Here is a 16,873-nt window from a genome sequence, read left to right on the forward strand (position 1 = left end):
TCTTATTTAGATTTTCAATTAAAAAACAGTCACATCCCATTAAAATAAAAGCAATTAACAGAAATAGGAGAAACAATCCACTGCAATAGCAAGAATATTGAACACTTAATATTATCTTAAAAAATAAAATAAAAAGAATATTAGACACTGAAAAATATTGTGTTTATAAGGAAGTCTGAGAACCTGAGCTTTGCACCAAAGTTTTAAAAATCAGACCATACCAAATAGACATTCCATCCTAAGAATCGATCAAATTACAAGTTGATTTCATCCCAATAATAATTTGGTAGAATCGAAATGAGAGTTTAATTGGAGCCTGGTTCAACAAATTTGTATATTTTAGTTTACTAATCATCCGATTCTTTTCTGATTGAACTAACTGAACCATGACATGTGTCTTTCCAAGTTCAGTCTTCGATTCAATTTTTTAAACAATATTTGCACCAACTCTAAAACGATACACACTCTTCACAAGTAAGTTCGTAAAAATAAAAACACCTTGTCTACCTCAAGTACCATATCAACGTCCAAAACTTCAGTTTCGTTATGGTTTTTCGACTTTATGCTTTAGCCAATATTCTAGCATTCACACAGCAGTAGCTTTAAAAAGAAATTCATCTATTTATCCCTTTAAAAAACAGTAAATGTGAATAGCGTGCATAAATATATAATGTAAGAAGCAAAATGAGCTATAGTAATACAGTTTCCAATCACTCTAGAAAATAAATATACCCCTTAGGTTCAATCACCCTAGTAAAAAAAAATGTCCAATCACCCTAGAAACAAGCAAAACATGCAGTAGTTGAAATATCATCGAAAAAACACATAAGCATGAAAATCCAGTAATTCACGCGCATCCGAGTACAAAATTGTGGAGAGACTATCGTCAGCATGAAGATGAGGGTGTGTACAGTTTCTCCAAGGGGAAAACCTGCCACAGAAAACAAGTCATTTAAGACTTGGAAAAACATGCAGAGTACAAGAAAGAAGCTGCCAAATAAAATGATTAAACAACAAATTAACACTACTAAAAAGGGTATTTTGGTCTAAATACATTATAGTAATTGGTAAAGTTATAATTAATAATCTTAAGAATTCTTGTTCTTGATAAAAGATAGATATGTCAAACCTAGGAAAGAACTATCACTAAGACAAGATCAGAATCATACCTCAATAAATTAGTCCAACTCCATTGGTACATCTGGAATGTCGAATCTATCTTCTTTGATAGTCTTGTTTATCACAGATACTGGAGCGGGTAATGAATAGTCAAGGAAAGAGTATGCAACATATTTTCTCACATTCTTAATGTGGCTGGTTCCAAATAAGTAAGAATCAGAGACATGCTATATTTTAAAAGTGATATTTGGTTTGGATCAAGAAAATCCTTCAATCAAATTGGATAACCACTACACAGACATGTCAATTGAAGTAACAATAGAAATTTTCAGATGTATTTTCTTACTTCAAATTATCTGTCTTTACTAGTAGAAATTCAAATTGAAAAAATAAAAAGGAGAGATGATTTTGTATCATTTATAATGCAAGAGTCTTCTTATTAAATATCAACTACTGTAGCATCCGGCATCTTTTCTTCGAAATTTATGCTGCAAGGAAGGTTGTCCAAAATATGTTGCCAAGACTGAATTGCAGGCAGCAAAAAAAAAAAAATCTACAGAGGAGCAGGGGTCCTGAGTTTTATTATTGCATAATTTCATGCTCATCTAGATATTTGAGTAGTGATCAAAAGACTTTCCGAATTCTAAATATTAATTATTGATATAATTTAAATTCTTGTTTTTAGCAATCCCAACATTAAGAAGCTTAAATTTATCTCGGACTTTTCACCTTAAGCCTGCCGTGATCCTAACTCAAGGTACACTAAACATGCAATGCCATACAGTACACATCTAACCTTATTAAAGCGAAGTAGGGAAAGGGAGGGCAAAAAATTAAAGAAAAGGATATAATTTGACATAAGATCGTCCTCCTTTTCACCTCGGTTACGGCTGTGGTCTAGCTCTCTACTTATTTCAGGTGTAACCTGCAGTAAGAAAATTAATATCAGTCATAACCAGAAATGCAAAATGAGAAAACAGTCTATCAGATCTTGTGCTCTCACCAAGATATGATTTTGCTTTTCCAGAAGAAGCTTTAAATTTTCCTTATCTTCCTTCTGTAGTTCATTTTTGTACCTGAAACAGAAGGCTTAGTCAGAAAAGGCTTAATATTCAAAAGCCAAAAGAACATGAATCATAGCTAGAACATTTGACAGCTTAAGGACATGAGATCAATAGATATATATTTTATAAGCAAGATCAATAGATCCTTAAAAAAAAAAAAGCAAGATCAGTAGATATTGAATTAGATAATATGATGAACGTGTAAGAAAATAATATTTTCTTGGAATATTGTCCCTCCAACTCTAAATCAGCATGGTTACAGAAACAATAAGGGGCAGACCGGTGCACTAAAAAACCTCCTGCATACACATGGTCTGGGAAGGGGTCCGTGTATTTTACCGAGCCTTACCCTGATTTTTGCACACGAGGTTGTTTCTAGGACTTGAACCCATGACCTTTCAGTCACTTGACAACAACTTCACCGTTGCGCCAAGGCTCCTCCTTTGATTACAGTAACAATCAAGAGAAAAAAAATTCTGGGGATAATCGACTCTCTGTTAAGAACTGATTTTCCTGAATAAAACATGCAACCTAGCTTCTTACAATAATACCTCTAGGCTCTAGCCCAAACACATTCCCTTCTCCTCTCCACCCATGCCCTAGCTGTGACTGACTAGAGAAAGGGTGATAAGTGACATCAAAAGTGGGACACTGAGAGGAGAGGCCCAAATGCCATTCTGATGTTTTTTTAAATACAGAATATTACAAAACGCCACATCATTAAATTTTAAAGGATTTTTGGAATATTTTTATATCATTGAGATACAATGTTATAGCAGCAGTGACATTTGCTATTATCCTATAGTGGCTAGGGGACACTCTGCTACACCACTACTACAATAGTATGCTATTGACAACACCGATTCTTTTTATCCAAACTTACTTTTTTTTCCTTTTCTAATTCATTAAAACATTCAACTTCATTACTGGAGTTGCATTTTTCTGTTTATCAATCATCATTTTATTGGATATCCCATAAAAAAATAAACGGATATGGGCACAAAAAATTACAGAAAATGGTAAATTACTGACCTCTGCACAAATGCAAGAAGTGATTGGTGCCATATAACAGGCATTGTTCTAGTATCATTTTCAAATCTCATGAAATGCGCAACAACTGCATCAACCACACGATACGGCAATGCATATTTCTTCTCCAGAAAAAGCTTTATGAAATAGCTGAAATTATTATCACAATTAGTATCTATCTGATATTGAGAGATGAAAAATCAGTTTTTGAGAAAACATATGATGCTCTCTTTTTCTAAACTGACAAGTAAACATATTAATCAATTCATTATAATGTGTTGTAGTGAGATCAGCCTCTTCTGTCATAACCAATATTGTTAAAATTTAGTCCTTCAAAATATCTTTTTTTAAATTATTGTATAATTTTTATATATTTTTTTTTGAATGGAAAATGTTAGTAATTAGTTCTTAGATCATTTTTTTCTCCTTCGCCCGGGTTTGAAGCCAGGACCTCCAACTCCTTATCCCTTAGCTCAAACCAGTTGAGCTACCCAACTCCACAATTATGTATAATCTTGAATTGTGTTTACTTTTAGGGTAAAAGCATGTACTTTTTGTCCCTGCTGAAAACTTAAAACATTATATTTTGTAAGTGTATGGGCTTAAAGTGAATAAAATTCAATCAGGGTACAATTTTTCAAAAAAAAAAAAAAAAGGCATGTTTTGAAGAATAAATCATACTTATTAAGCCTATGATTATCAATTGCTGATATCATAAAACAAGAATTGCCCACACTTATCTGTCTATCTTTATATATACAACAGTGAAAATATGATTCATTATGTGGAAGATATATTTTAGTAATGTTTTTAAAATTTGAATTCTTACTTCATGATATCAGAGCTATGGTTAAAGCCCCATTCACAATTCTATTTCGTAGATTGTATTATCGAACAAAAGGCAACAGTGATAAATACCTTGTAGTGCCACAATAATCCATCCCAGCAAGCTTCAATAGGGCAACACTGTATGAACATCCAGAAGTTAGGGTGCGTCAGACATTGGACATGATTCCAACTAGAACTAATTAAAGCTTTTAATTTCAATCACTACATGAAAGGTGTACAGTAAGTATTTGCCATGAAATTTTGTCTTGCTTCTATGTTAGTACTTGATGTATGGAGGAAAAGATAAATAAAGAAACCAAATAGTTCAAGAAAACAGAGCATTTTCTATTAAAAATAATTCAAAAAATATATATTTCCTTTTTATTAGAGGTGCTATGAGAAAAAAATCTGGAAATCCAAGATTGCACAATCAACATTGACAATGAAAAAGGATACAAACAATTTTACTAGATCATGATTATGAGGAGATGTCATCAACTAAATTTGCACTGCTTATTAAAGAAACTCATCTCTAATTCCATTCTACAATAATAAATGCAATCTATTCTGAAAATAAGTTTAAGAAACCAATCCTTGATCACTATGGCATGCATCAATGCACTGTACAAAAGAAAACCAAACTCTGCTTCCTTGCATCCGATTTGTAATAAATCAAGTTATGATTGATCAAGTTAACATACCTTGAATGGAGTGGAGGAATAGTACACTTCTCTATAATGCTTCCAACAATGACTGCTTCTCTGAGAGTGCATGTGCGTGACTGTACATAAAGAATAAAGTCAAACCAGAGAGGAAAATGAATAAGCTAATTTATAGGTTTTGTTTAGACCACTTATGGTTTATGTAAAGGCAAATGCCAATGAGTGTCTTAAGAGCATTGTTTAACAAGTCCAAAAAAGGAAGATTTTATGGCATGTTGTGTATTTAATAAATTGAGAAGAGATATACTTAACCATGTCAATGAATAATTATGATGTTTGGAATCCTTAAACGATGCCTTTAGGGCAATAGTTGGCAAGACCCTTATGTAATGTAAATTGTAATAAAAATAGTGTTTTCTCAAACAATTAATAAAGTCAAATTATGATTATCAACAAGCAGTGTGTTTCTTCTAATTTATTAATTTCTTAAATAAAATAGAAATATAACATGTGTCATTCTACATTACATATGAGGTCGTATGCTTTGCAAAAACAATACCAGACCAAATATCACCAAATGAATGTCATTGTAAAAGCAACTACATGAAGGCAACCAAAACAAAGTGGGGGAATATTATAAAAAACAATATGTACACAATTGCAACATCAGCTAAACAGAGAAGGCAACAAGAGCAAAAACAGGAGAAATTCACAATGCATCATTTGAAACAACCAAAATGACTTTTTTCTAGTTCATTCACCATTCCACACCCATGTTATTTCACCTTTTCCAAACAGGATTTATATTTATGTTTTCTTATTACAACGATGTTCTTCCATCTTTTTTCCAATAATTATGACAGAAAATTTAACACAGGTAATCATTCTAGTCTCTAGAAGATGTGCGACATTCACATCAATTTCACAACACCCAAATACACAAATTTATTAACATCAGAAAGATGTCCCACTTTACATTGCATAAACTGCCAACATCAGAAAGATATTTATTAACATGTTCAAAATTTAAGTATGTATTACAATGGAAAAGCAGAGTCTTTATCATCAATTGATGGATTAATAGAATATCACAAACAGAACCTAATAAAATATTGACCAATGATCAGTTAGGAACATAAAAGTGAAAAACAACCAAGATATGATTATGTACCTCGCATAGTGGAAATAATATCCCCTTAAAGAAAGCAGCAGGTTTGTACAATGACTTTTTCAGTGTTTGGTATAAAGCAAAATGCAGCCGTTGGTTCTTTTTTATATCATCTCTCACTCTTGGAAGCAACACAAGCTTGTAGAAGCGCTCAGCCTTTTTTGCACCGAAATTAGAAGCAAAAATCCTAGTGGCTTGAAACAAAGCATTTGGAGACCACTTTTGAGGTTCAGTAAGATATAAGACCTCCTCCCAATTTTGCATCGAAGGGATGTGTTTAAATGCCTTGGGGATTTTGCCTACTGTATATCTGCTAAGAAGATCTGCAACCCTGCGATACGAAAGATGGTACAAGGAGTTATGCATGATATGAAAACCTCGTATTAACAAGCTAAGTATCTAAATGGAAGGAAATGAATTCATTCATCTAATCTACGTATTCGTAAAAAGAATTTGAAATGGAAATTGTAAATACCCTTTGTATATGTCAAGAATTTTTTCATCCATTTTAGGCACTGGTGGATTCTCTGCACACATAACAACTCATAAACAAACGAAATTCAGATCCCAAATCAAAGTGCAGTTTAATATTATTACCTGTAGCAACAGGTCCTGCTAATCTTTTAACAATGGTGTCTGCAAGTGTTATCTGGCCACCCGAGTCCTTGGAATTGAATAATGCCAATATTCTCTCATCCTCCGGAGTAATATCCTGAATTTCAAATAATCAAAACAGAACAACCAAAGTCACTACTGTAAGCAAAAAGGGTTGAAGAAAATAAACTCAATTCACTATAAAATCATTTGAAAATATAAATACACGTTGCTAATAATTTTTCACTTTCAAAATGTAAGAACGATAATGCACTTAGGTGTTAGGAGTCTGTTTGGATTGACTTATTTAAGATTATCTACCAACATAAGCACTTGTAAGACTATTTGGGAGAGCTTACTTTAAAAGCTTATGACATGTCCATAAGTTGTTTTCAATTCATTTTCATAAGCTCTCCTAGATTGGTTCCTTACGAAAATAACTTATAGCCTATATGAAACAAGTGAATTCAATAATTTAGAGATTAAATTTAAGTGATATGTTAAAAAAAAAAAAACAAGAGTTAGCACCAAGGGTCAACCCTAAGTCCTTATCTTTTTACTTTAGTTTTGGATGTATTGACGGAACACATCCAAGAGTTAGCACCGAGATGTATGCTTTTTGCAGATGATGTAGTCTTGGTGGGTGAGTCGAGGGAGGAAGTGAACGGTAGGCTAGAGACCTGGAGGCAAGCCTTAGAAGCGTATGGATTCGCTTGAGTAGAAGAAAGACGGAGTATATGGAATGTAACTTCAGTGGAAGGAGAAGTAGGTCTACCTTGGAGGTGAAAGTTGGAAATCATATCATACCCCAAGTTACACGGTTTAAATATCTTGGGTCCTTCGTACAAAATGACGGAGAAATAGAAGCAGATGTAAGCCATCGTATTCAAGCTGGGTGGTTGAAATGGAGAAGAGCCTTAGGTGTTTTGTGCGATAAGAAAGTACCACTTAAGTTGAAAGGAAAGTTCTATCGAACAGCAGTCCGACCGACGTTGTTGTATGGTACGGAGTGTTGGGCGGTGAAGAGTCAACATGAGAATCAAGTAAGTGTAGCAGAGATGAGGATGTTGCGTTGGATGAGTGGTAAGACTAGACAGAATAGGATTAGGAATGACACCATTAGAGAGAGAGTGGGGCTAGCACCTATAGACTATAGTAGAAAAGTTGGTAGAAAATAGGCTTAGATGAATTGGGCATGTAGAGAGAAGACCTGTAGATGCCATGGTAAGAAGAGTAGAACAAATGGAGGAGTCAAGTTAAAAGAGGTAGAGGAAGACCTAGGAAAACTATTAGAGAAACCATTAGAAAGGATTTAGAGGTCAATGAGTTGGATCCAAATTTGGTGTATGATAGAACACTATGGCGTCATTTGATCCATGTAGCCGACCCCACTTTGTGGGATAAGGCTTGGTTGTTGTTGTTGTTGTTGTTAAAAAAAAAAAAATGAAGCTGTTTTATGTGTTACCTGAATAAAATTCACTTCTATTAAAAGAATTTAAAAAAATGATTTTCTGGAGAAGCTACAAAAAACTGCTTCTCATTTGAACTTGTAAACTTCTAAAATGTGATAATTTTGTTTCAAAAAAGTCGTCTCATAAATTATCACACTTTTTTGAAACAAAAATATCACATTTTAAAACTGCTACTCACTTTTATGGCCATGTTTGGATAAACAGCTTATTTGCAACTTAAGCAAAAGTGGTTATCACGATAAGCACTTATGTATAAGTCTATATAAGCTATTTCTATAGCAAAAGATAAAATTAAATTAAATTGTTTTTGTATATGTGATGAGTTGTTTACATAAACTATTTTGGAGAACTTATGAAAATAAGCTAGAAAAAGCTTATGAAAAATGTCATAAGCTGTTTTCATAAGTTCTCCCAAACAATATCACAAAACTTATGTCAGTAGATAAACTCAAATAAGCTAATCCAAACAGGCCCATAGTTTATATATACGCACTTATTTAATAAGCTCAAACAAGTCAATTCAAACAGGCCCATAGTTTATACATATGCACTTAAACAACAAAAACCAAGCCTACCAAGCCATTTCCCACTAAGCGGAGCCGGTTACATGGATCAAATTACACTATAACGTTCCATCAGACATAAACCATATTTCAGTCCAACTCATTAATAAATCTTCTCTACTAGTTTCTTCGATAGTTTTTCAGGTCTTCCTTTGATAGTTTTACCAGTGCTCTAACTATCTCCATCTGATACATATGCACGTATGTGATAAACAATTACGCTGTTGTAAAAGCTTAATTAAGCTATTTATCCAAACTAATTCCTCATAGAAGCTAAAAACCGAAACTTTCATGCAAGCATAACGCAAACTACTACAAAAAAATAAGAATGAAAGAAAAAACATGACTCACAGCAACTTCACCATCAACATGGCTTTGATTTTCATCAAACCCACTAAAATCATCAATATCACCATCAATATCATCCTCAGCAACAATGGGAACATTGGGAGCCTCTTCGACACCGCGAAACGAGTTTCTAGTAACATTTTGTTCATCAGCTTCATCTTCCTCTTCAACCTCTCTCAATTGAAGCTTAGCTTCCTTGATAATTTTTGAACTGATGTGAGAATCAATCAACTCGCCTTCTTTCTGGTGGCGCTTTGGAGCTTTGGAGGATTTCTTGGATTTGGCATATTCAGTGCCATCTGGAATGAAGGGTTCGGGGTTTTGAATTCTTTCCTTTCTCTTCTTCGCCATTGATGATGAATCTGTTCTTCTACTTCAAGGTGGAGAAACTAGGGTTTCGTATTGTAGAGGTTTAGGTCGATAATTTGTGGCGGCGGCTGAAGGACTCCGGCTGCGTTGAGTTCAGTGCGGCTCTAAGTTGACAAGAGCAGAGCTGCTGAGTTTTTACTTGTTTTTAGGGTTTAATATTTTTTTTTTTTTTGAAGAATATTTTAATAAATTGTTGTTTAAAACACACAAAAAATAAATAATGAGCGAAGATCATTTTGGTCCCGACAAAATTTTACAACGCCGAATTATTTTTTAATTTTAATTTTTAAATAAGGTACTAATTCTTTTAATTTCATCTTGGTGTTTAACAGACATTGTTAACCGTCTAGTCAAATTAACAATACATGTCATCCTGATCTTAATTCAATTTGTATGGATAATGCATAATATATTAATACTAGATTGATCACCCGTGCACTGCACGGGTCTTATGAGTTGTACTACATTCACTATTAGTAAAATGCAATAGTGTGAGTCCCACTTAAGATTGTGATATTAAGCGAGACTTTTGAGTATGAGGGTATCTAATAGGTACCAAATTTTGAAAATATATTTATATATACATAGTTATGTTAAAACAAACTAAATTCCAATGTAAAAAAAGTGTGGTAATTCGGAGGAAACAAATTGGAGGAAAATAAGGAGAATTTTTCTCTGATTCCTATCATCAGATTTTTTACCTCAATTATTGGGATTCATTTTGAAATTCAAATATTTGGCTTTAGAGGGAATTTTCTAGGGTTATCACTAACAACATTTAATGCTGCAGTTTTAGAGCCAAAAATTTAGGGTTAAGTTTAGAGCTGTCAAAACGGGCGCCCCGGCCCGGCCGGGCCAAGGGCTTTTAAGGGCCGGGCTAAAAAGCCCGGTTTGAATATGGGCTGCAAAAAATGAGCCCGGCCCTATACGGGCTCCCGGGCTAACGGGCCGGCCCTGGCCCGTATTTTTTTCTTCCATTTTCCATTCTTTTAAGTACGGAACATACATAAATATGCCGGGCTAACGGGCCAGCCCGGGCCCGTATCAGTCTCTCACACACACAAACCACAAAAAATAAAATAAAAAGTTGTATTTTTTGCGGGCTTTCGGGCAGTCCGGAGCCCTAACGGGCCAAGAGCTTTTACGGGCCGGGCTAAAAAGCCCTCTTCAATTTCGGGCTCCAATTATTCGGCCCAAGCCCTACATTTTATTCGGGCTTTCGGGCCGGCCCTTACGGCCCGGCCCATTTTGACAGCTCTAGTTAAGTTGTTGCTAACCTAACAACTTTAAGGGTCCGTTTGGTTCGAGAGTTTTGGAGGGGAGGGGAGGGAAGGGAAGGGGAGGGGAGATTTTTAATTTGAAGTGTTTGGTTCAATTTTTAGAAGGGAAGGGAAGGGGAGGGGAGGGGAGCAAATCTCTTTAAAATTTTATTGCATTGCCATAATTATCCTTAAATTAATTTCAAATCTCAATATTAACCTTGTAACAACTTTTATTATTATTAGATTATATTATTTTTGTAACAATCTTATTATTATTATTAGGTTATCTTATTCTTGTAACAATTATTATTATTATTTTGTTATATTTTCCTTGTAACAATTTTTATTATTATATAATCTACCACTCTTATTTGTTAGATGTACAAACCGCTTTTACTACTACTTTGTTGTTGTCAACGACTGCTTGAGGCTTCCTCCAAAGTGAATTGTGAGTAATTTCATCATCCCATTGTCTATATCGTAGTATTATTAATTACATCGTTATTGATTCGCTACTTTATTATCCTTGTTTAATCGTTATCGTTGTTGGAACTTTATTGTTTAAATTGTTGCTTTATCCTTACGGTGGCTTGTTTGTTTCATAGTGTGTTTTTTCTTATGGTATTGATCCATTCATTTGAGAGTATTGTTTTTTTTTTCACTTTTAAAATCGTTGAAGTCTTTTTTTTTTTTTGATGAAATCGTTGAAGTTTTATTATTATTATTATTATTTTATTTTAATTCAGCTTATTATACTTGTTGTTGCTTGTTTTTTTTTCACAGTTAATTCACCTATCCATGTCTTGTTGTGTAAAATCTTGACCAGAATTTTTTTTCACTACACAACCTTACTATTATCGGATTAGCTGAATATAACTCGTAATCATTGAATCAAATTGAAAATGAAATTCACTAAAAACGCACATAGTTTTAAAAAAATAAAATAATTTACCATGAGAACAGAAATATACAAATAAAATTTTGCATAAAATAGCTACAGCCTACAGGCAAACGAACAGTAAAAACTCAGGACATGTTTACATTTCACATGTTCCCACTTAAAACCTCTCTCAAGCATGCAGGCCATTTATTTTATTTTTTTAAAGGCTGATGCTGGCTATTGAACTTGTTCCTGTTGGCACACTACATTATCCATCCTCAAAGTTGTGCATTATTTTTATTGATACTTATTGTTGTTGGAGTATCAGATACAGCTTATATAAAATTCAAATCTTCACTTCTAGCTAAAATAGGATAATCACAACCTAGTAGTGTTTTTTTTCACTGTTAATTCACCGATCCTACATGTCTTGTTGTGTAAAATCTTGGCTTTATTTTTCTGTACATTAATCTATATGCTTTGTTTCATTTTTTTTATCTTCCATATATATATACATTAATCATGTTTTTTTTTTTCTTTTTTACGTTCTGCTTTTCTTTCTATATGCTTTGTTTCATTTTTTTTTCTTCCATATATTGATCATGGCCTCGTTTATATATAAATATGTTTGTTGTAGTTTATTACATGTCTATATGTAATTGTAGTATAAGAGTTATATAATCTAGAAATTAATTTTATGCGATTAGATGGATCATCAAGATCAGGAAATTGCTATCAATAGATGGTTTGATTTGCGCCGAAGAGCTATAGCTCAGCTTATGTGTGTTGTTGTCTTTTGTTATATTCGAATCTCTCGTAAAAAAAAAAAAAAGTTATAGTATGAGCTCTCAGAGAGAAAGGGTGCGTGAAGAAGTAATGTATCGACTTAAAAATAGCGAAACTAGTAGAAATATAATAAGAATGGGTCCTCAAACTTTTTTAAAGTTATGCGATATGTTAGAAAGAGAAGGGGGCTTACGACCTACAAGATGGTCAAGTGTGGAAGAACAAGTTGCAAAATCACTTTACATACTAACCCATAATGCTAAAAATCGTGAAGTCAACTTTTGGTTTCGTCGTTCGGGTGAGACAATTAGCCGTCATCTCCATCAAGTTTTGAAAGCTATTCTTGAATTGGAAGAAAAGTTTATTGTACAACCTGATGGATCAACGATCCCCTTAGAAATTTCTAGTAGCACTAGATTCTACCCATATTTTAAGGTACATTTTTATATTAATAAAATATTAGCAAGACTTGAATAAATTATATATATATATATATATATATTTATAGAAAAATACTATATTGTGTCAGAATTGTGTTGGTGCTATAGATGGAACACATATACGAGTCAAGGTATCTGCAAAAGACGCCCCTCGTTATCGTGGTAGGAAAGAGTATCCAACACAAAATGTTTTAGCAGCGTGCACTTTTGATTTAAAGTTCACGTATGTGCTTGCGGGATGGGAAGGCTTCGCCTCTGACTCAAGAATAATAAAGAATGCATTAACACGAGAAGATAAACTTAAAATTCCTCAAGGTAATATAAGAATCAACATAAAGTTATAACTACTTATATTATATACTTCAAACTATCACATTTATTATTTACCTTTACTATAGGAAAATATTATCTAGTTGATGCTGGTTTCATGTTGACAAGTGGACTTATTACGCCTTATAGAGGAGTTCGGTATCACTTGAAAGAATTTTCGGCAAGAAATCCACCCCTAAATTATAAAGAATTGTTTAATCTTCGGCATGCGTCTTTACGAAATGCAATTGAAAGAGCCTTTGGTGTATTAAAAAAAGGATTTGAGATTTTATCAAATTCAACAGAACCCGCTTATGGAGTCAAAGCTCATAAATTAATCATTTTTGCATGTTGCATTCTTCACAATTATCTAATGAGCGCAGAACCAAATGAAGACCTTATAGCTGAAATAGATGCCGAACTTGCAAATCAAAATGTATCCCATGACAATCATGAGGCATCCAGAAGTGATATGGATGAATTTGCTCAAGGTGGAATTATAAAAAATGGTGCAGCGCATCAAATGTGGTCAAATTATGAAAATAATGGTCAAACCTAAATGGATTACATTGCAATTTATATTATTATTTTGATTTTGGTTTTTCTTTGATGAAGTAGTACTTAATTTATTAAATTATGGTGTTTTTTATATATGTGTGTGTTTGGACTAAATGTATATTTGAAATTGATGTCAAGTGAATGATATTGGAACTTCATGTTAATTATATTTATTAATGTAGTTATGTTATAATTGACCATTTTTATAGATTATGACATCGAAAAAGCAATTGTCAACCAACAATGGTAATTCTGGGTCTTTGACCTGGAATAAAGCCATGGATGATGCTCTTGTTGATGCTCTCATGCAAGAATTTGAAAACGGTAACAAAGTTAACGGTACCTTCACGTCAATAGCATATAAAAATGTTACAGATGAACTCGTGAGATTGTTTGGTGACCAAATTGATAAGGTGAAGATACAAAATTGTTGGAAAACTTTGAAAAGAAACTACAGTGAGTATCACGAAATTTTTAAGTGGTATGAGTGGGTTTTCTTGGAATTCAACTACACAGTTATGGGATGCGGAAGAACCAGTTTGGGCTGCTCTAATTGAGGTAAATTTTGTAAATCTTGTATTTTGAAATATTTTTTGATTGATCAAAAATTTTACAACTTGTGTCAAACTTACTTTTCAGTCGAAACCAAAAGCAGCACATTGGAGAGTTGATTCATTTCCAAACTATAAAAAGATATCAATACTTCATGGGCCTAACCGAGCTGATGGGGATGAATCTGGAACTTTTAAAGAGATCAGAAAACGAGGGGCATCGATCACTGAGGAAGATTTTGTTGAAACTATTCAAGATATTGATGACCGTGTTGCTCGGAATGAGGTAACTTTGGAGAGCTTTGATGCTCCTGATTATGACTTTACTTTACCTGAAACACAATCATATGATCCTTCAACCATGGCAAGTGGTGGAAAAAGGAAGAGATTGAAAGTGGCTAAGAATAAAGAGACATACAATGATATTATTGAACTTAAAGAGTCAATGAAAGTGGTTGCAGAGGCACTCAGAGAAGGAAATGCTGCAATACGGGAAGGAAATGAAATAACGAGAGAACGTCATAAACACGAGTTGCCTCCAATTTCAGGAGAAGAGACTTGGAATTTATTAGAGGAGTGTGGATGTGACCCAAATTCATTGCCTAAGATATATCGTGTTGTCATGAAAGATGTAGACATACTTAGAATGATTCTTCAGTGTCCACCCAAAGCACGCAAAGCAGTCATAATGGAAACTGTCTTTGGTTCTTCTGATTAATCATACTATGATGGTGTTATGATGTTTATGAGTTTTTTTAGGGAGACTGTTTTGTTATGATGTTTATCATTATTTTTTTTAAGGAGAAATAGTTAACAGTAGTCATAGTCACTTTCATGTGTCTTATTTGTTCATATGCAACAAATTTCATTTATCTTACAATTGTTAATTAATAAGCACTATCCATGATTTTGAAAATTCTTATGTCATATATTTAAGAGCTATGCTATTTTTTACGAAAGTAATTGGAAAAAAATGCAAGGATTACAAAGAATTGCTCTTATAAAAAAAATATTACAAAGAATTGCTCCGATAAAAAAAGCCAAAAAAAAAAAAACAATATGATGCTTGGAGCAAAATACATGAGCCAGTTTAAGATAAAATAGCGGCTTAGATGTGTGCTTGTCTTCGTCAGTTTCTGAAATCGTAAAAACAAACAGTTTCTTTTATTTAATGAAGTTTAAGGGTAAAACGGTAAAATACTGTTAAAATCCCTCCCCTCCCCTTGTGAACCAAACACACTTTTAATTAAAAATATCTCCCCTCCACTCCCCTCCGTAAAAATCCCTCCCCTCCCCTCCTAATTCTCGAACCAAACGGACCCTAAGGAGTAAGGGAGGCATAAGGCATAATATGTGACTGAATATTTATAAGAGTATTTATATGACTTTATACATTCGTAATCCTTTAGGTATGACAGACAAACAAACAAATGTACCAACATAAACTATTTTCAATAAACATAGAGTAATAAATGTAAAAAGAATGACACATTCTTTTTATGTGAATGTATAGGGAGGGGAAGTTTAACGGACGTTGCTCTTCATTGTTTATGTGTAGTACTACTTTCTCATCAATTAAAAGCATTTGAAGGCTACTTATTATTGGACTTTGTTATTCTCCTTATTGCTATTCCATTATCTATACATGCATGGTTACAACATGATTCTTCAGAAAAAAAAAAAATGATGGCTAACTGATGTGTGTTGGATGTATATATATATATATATATATATATATATATATATATATATATATATAGCAGAAAATTGAGTTGCTGCATTCGATGCATCTGAGTGGGAAAATGGAGAGTCAGGCTGAATTGTGTGAAATGTGCAATTTACATGGGTTACTGATGGAAAATATTAATTGCAGTGCATCGTTCAAAGAGAGGAGAAATTTTAGCATAGTTAACAAAAAGGAACCGAATAGTTTTGGATTAATTCACTGAAAATATTTTTGAAATTCAAATTGCAAATGCCTTAGGAGGGAAATATTTTTAGGTTAACCTCATTAGCATTAAATGCTGCAGTTTTAGAGCCAAAAATTTAGGGTTAAGTTGTTGCTAACCTAACAACTTTAAGGAGTAAGGGATAAGGTTTGGGATTCAAATTCCGTTCATCACAAAAAAATTAACAATTTATTTATTTAATGGTCATGCTAACTTGTACATTTGGAATACAAGTTAAGAAGCTTAAAATATAATTAAAAAATAATTATATATTGAAAATATAATTTTTGAAACTGATAAGACATTAAATGCACAATTTTTAATAAAAATCTACTACATTTGTCTTCTTAACTTATGCCCCAAAGATACAAGTTAACATTTCCTTTTTTTATTGATTCGGGTATTAAATTGTCTCAGCTTAATTTTACAAGGTCTAGAAATAGTCTTTTTATTTGTCAAGGAACAATCTGACCCCAATACAATCTTTTAGGGATCAAAATGACATTTTACTCAACAATTGTATCAGAGAGATAAAAGACGTAAATTTTAGGCAAAATTACATAATATAATTTGTTCCTTAACTTAATTTCAGATGACACTTTCGTTTTTTATCTTTTTTTTTTCTTATCGATTCATCCTTTATGTTATAATCAAATAACATTTTTGTTTTTTTTATCTTTTCCTTTTCCCGATCTAGTTATTTATATATGCTATAAAATGTCAACATTGTTATACTTTTTATAAAAAAAAGAAACAAAAAAAAAATCATCAAACTCATTATCCAACTCAAATTTTCATCATACAAATATAGATACCTAAATTTCTTTGAATCCCATAAAAAGATATCAATATTGACATTTTATAATGTAAAGGATTAAAACAGGAAAAGAAAAAGATAAATGACGAAAATTTTACCTGAAAT

General features: G+C 32.8%; 2 protein-coding genes across 2 annotated transcripts; one reads left to right on the forward strand and one right to left on the reverse strand.

The window, feature by feature from the left end:
* Positions 1-601: 601 nt before the first annotated feature.
* On the reverse strand, positions 602-9,371 carry LOC11410964 (bystin). Its single transcript, XM_003612476.4, has 11 exons — positions 8,851-9,371; positions 6,468-6,582; positions 6,346-6,397; positions 5,874-6,201; positions 4,742-4,821; positions 4,131-4,178; positions 3,216-3,362; positions 2,123-2,195; positions 1,969-2,044; positions 1,170-1,258; positions 602-931 (listed from the first exon to the last, which is right to left on the reverse strand). Exons 1-10 carry the CDS (start codon positions 9,196-9,198, stop codon positions 1,179-1,181), a joined length of 1,347 nt encoding a protein of 448 aa, XP_003612524.2. The 5' UTR covers positions 9,199-9,371; the 3' UTR covers positions 602-931; positions 1,170-1,178.
* Positions 9,372-12,279: 2,908 nt separating this feature from the next.
* LOC25494573 (uncharacterized) lies at positions 12,280-14,720 on the forward strand. Its single transcript, XM_013598164.2, has 6 exons — positions 12,280-12,579; positions 12,674-12,899; positions 12,983-13,329; positions 13,661-13,864; positions 13,968-14,009; positions 14,091-14,720. Exons 1-6 carry the CDS (start codon positions 12,280-12,282, stop codon positions 14,718-14,720), a joined length of 1,749 nt encoding a protein of 582 aa, XP_013453618.2.
* Positions 14,721-16,873: the final 2,153 nt, after the last annotated feature.

This window comes from Medicago truncatula, chromosome 5, assembly GCF_003473485.1.
Source record: "Medicago truncatula cultivar Jemalong A17 chromosome 5, MtrunA17r5.0-ANR, whole genome shotgun sequence".
Lineage (NCBI taxonomy): Eukaryota > Viridiplantae > Streptophyta > Magnoliopsida > Fabales > Fabaceae > Medicago > Medicago truncatula.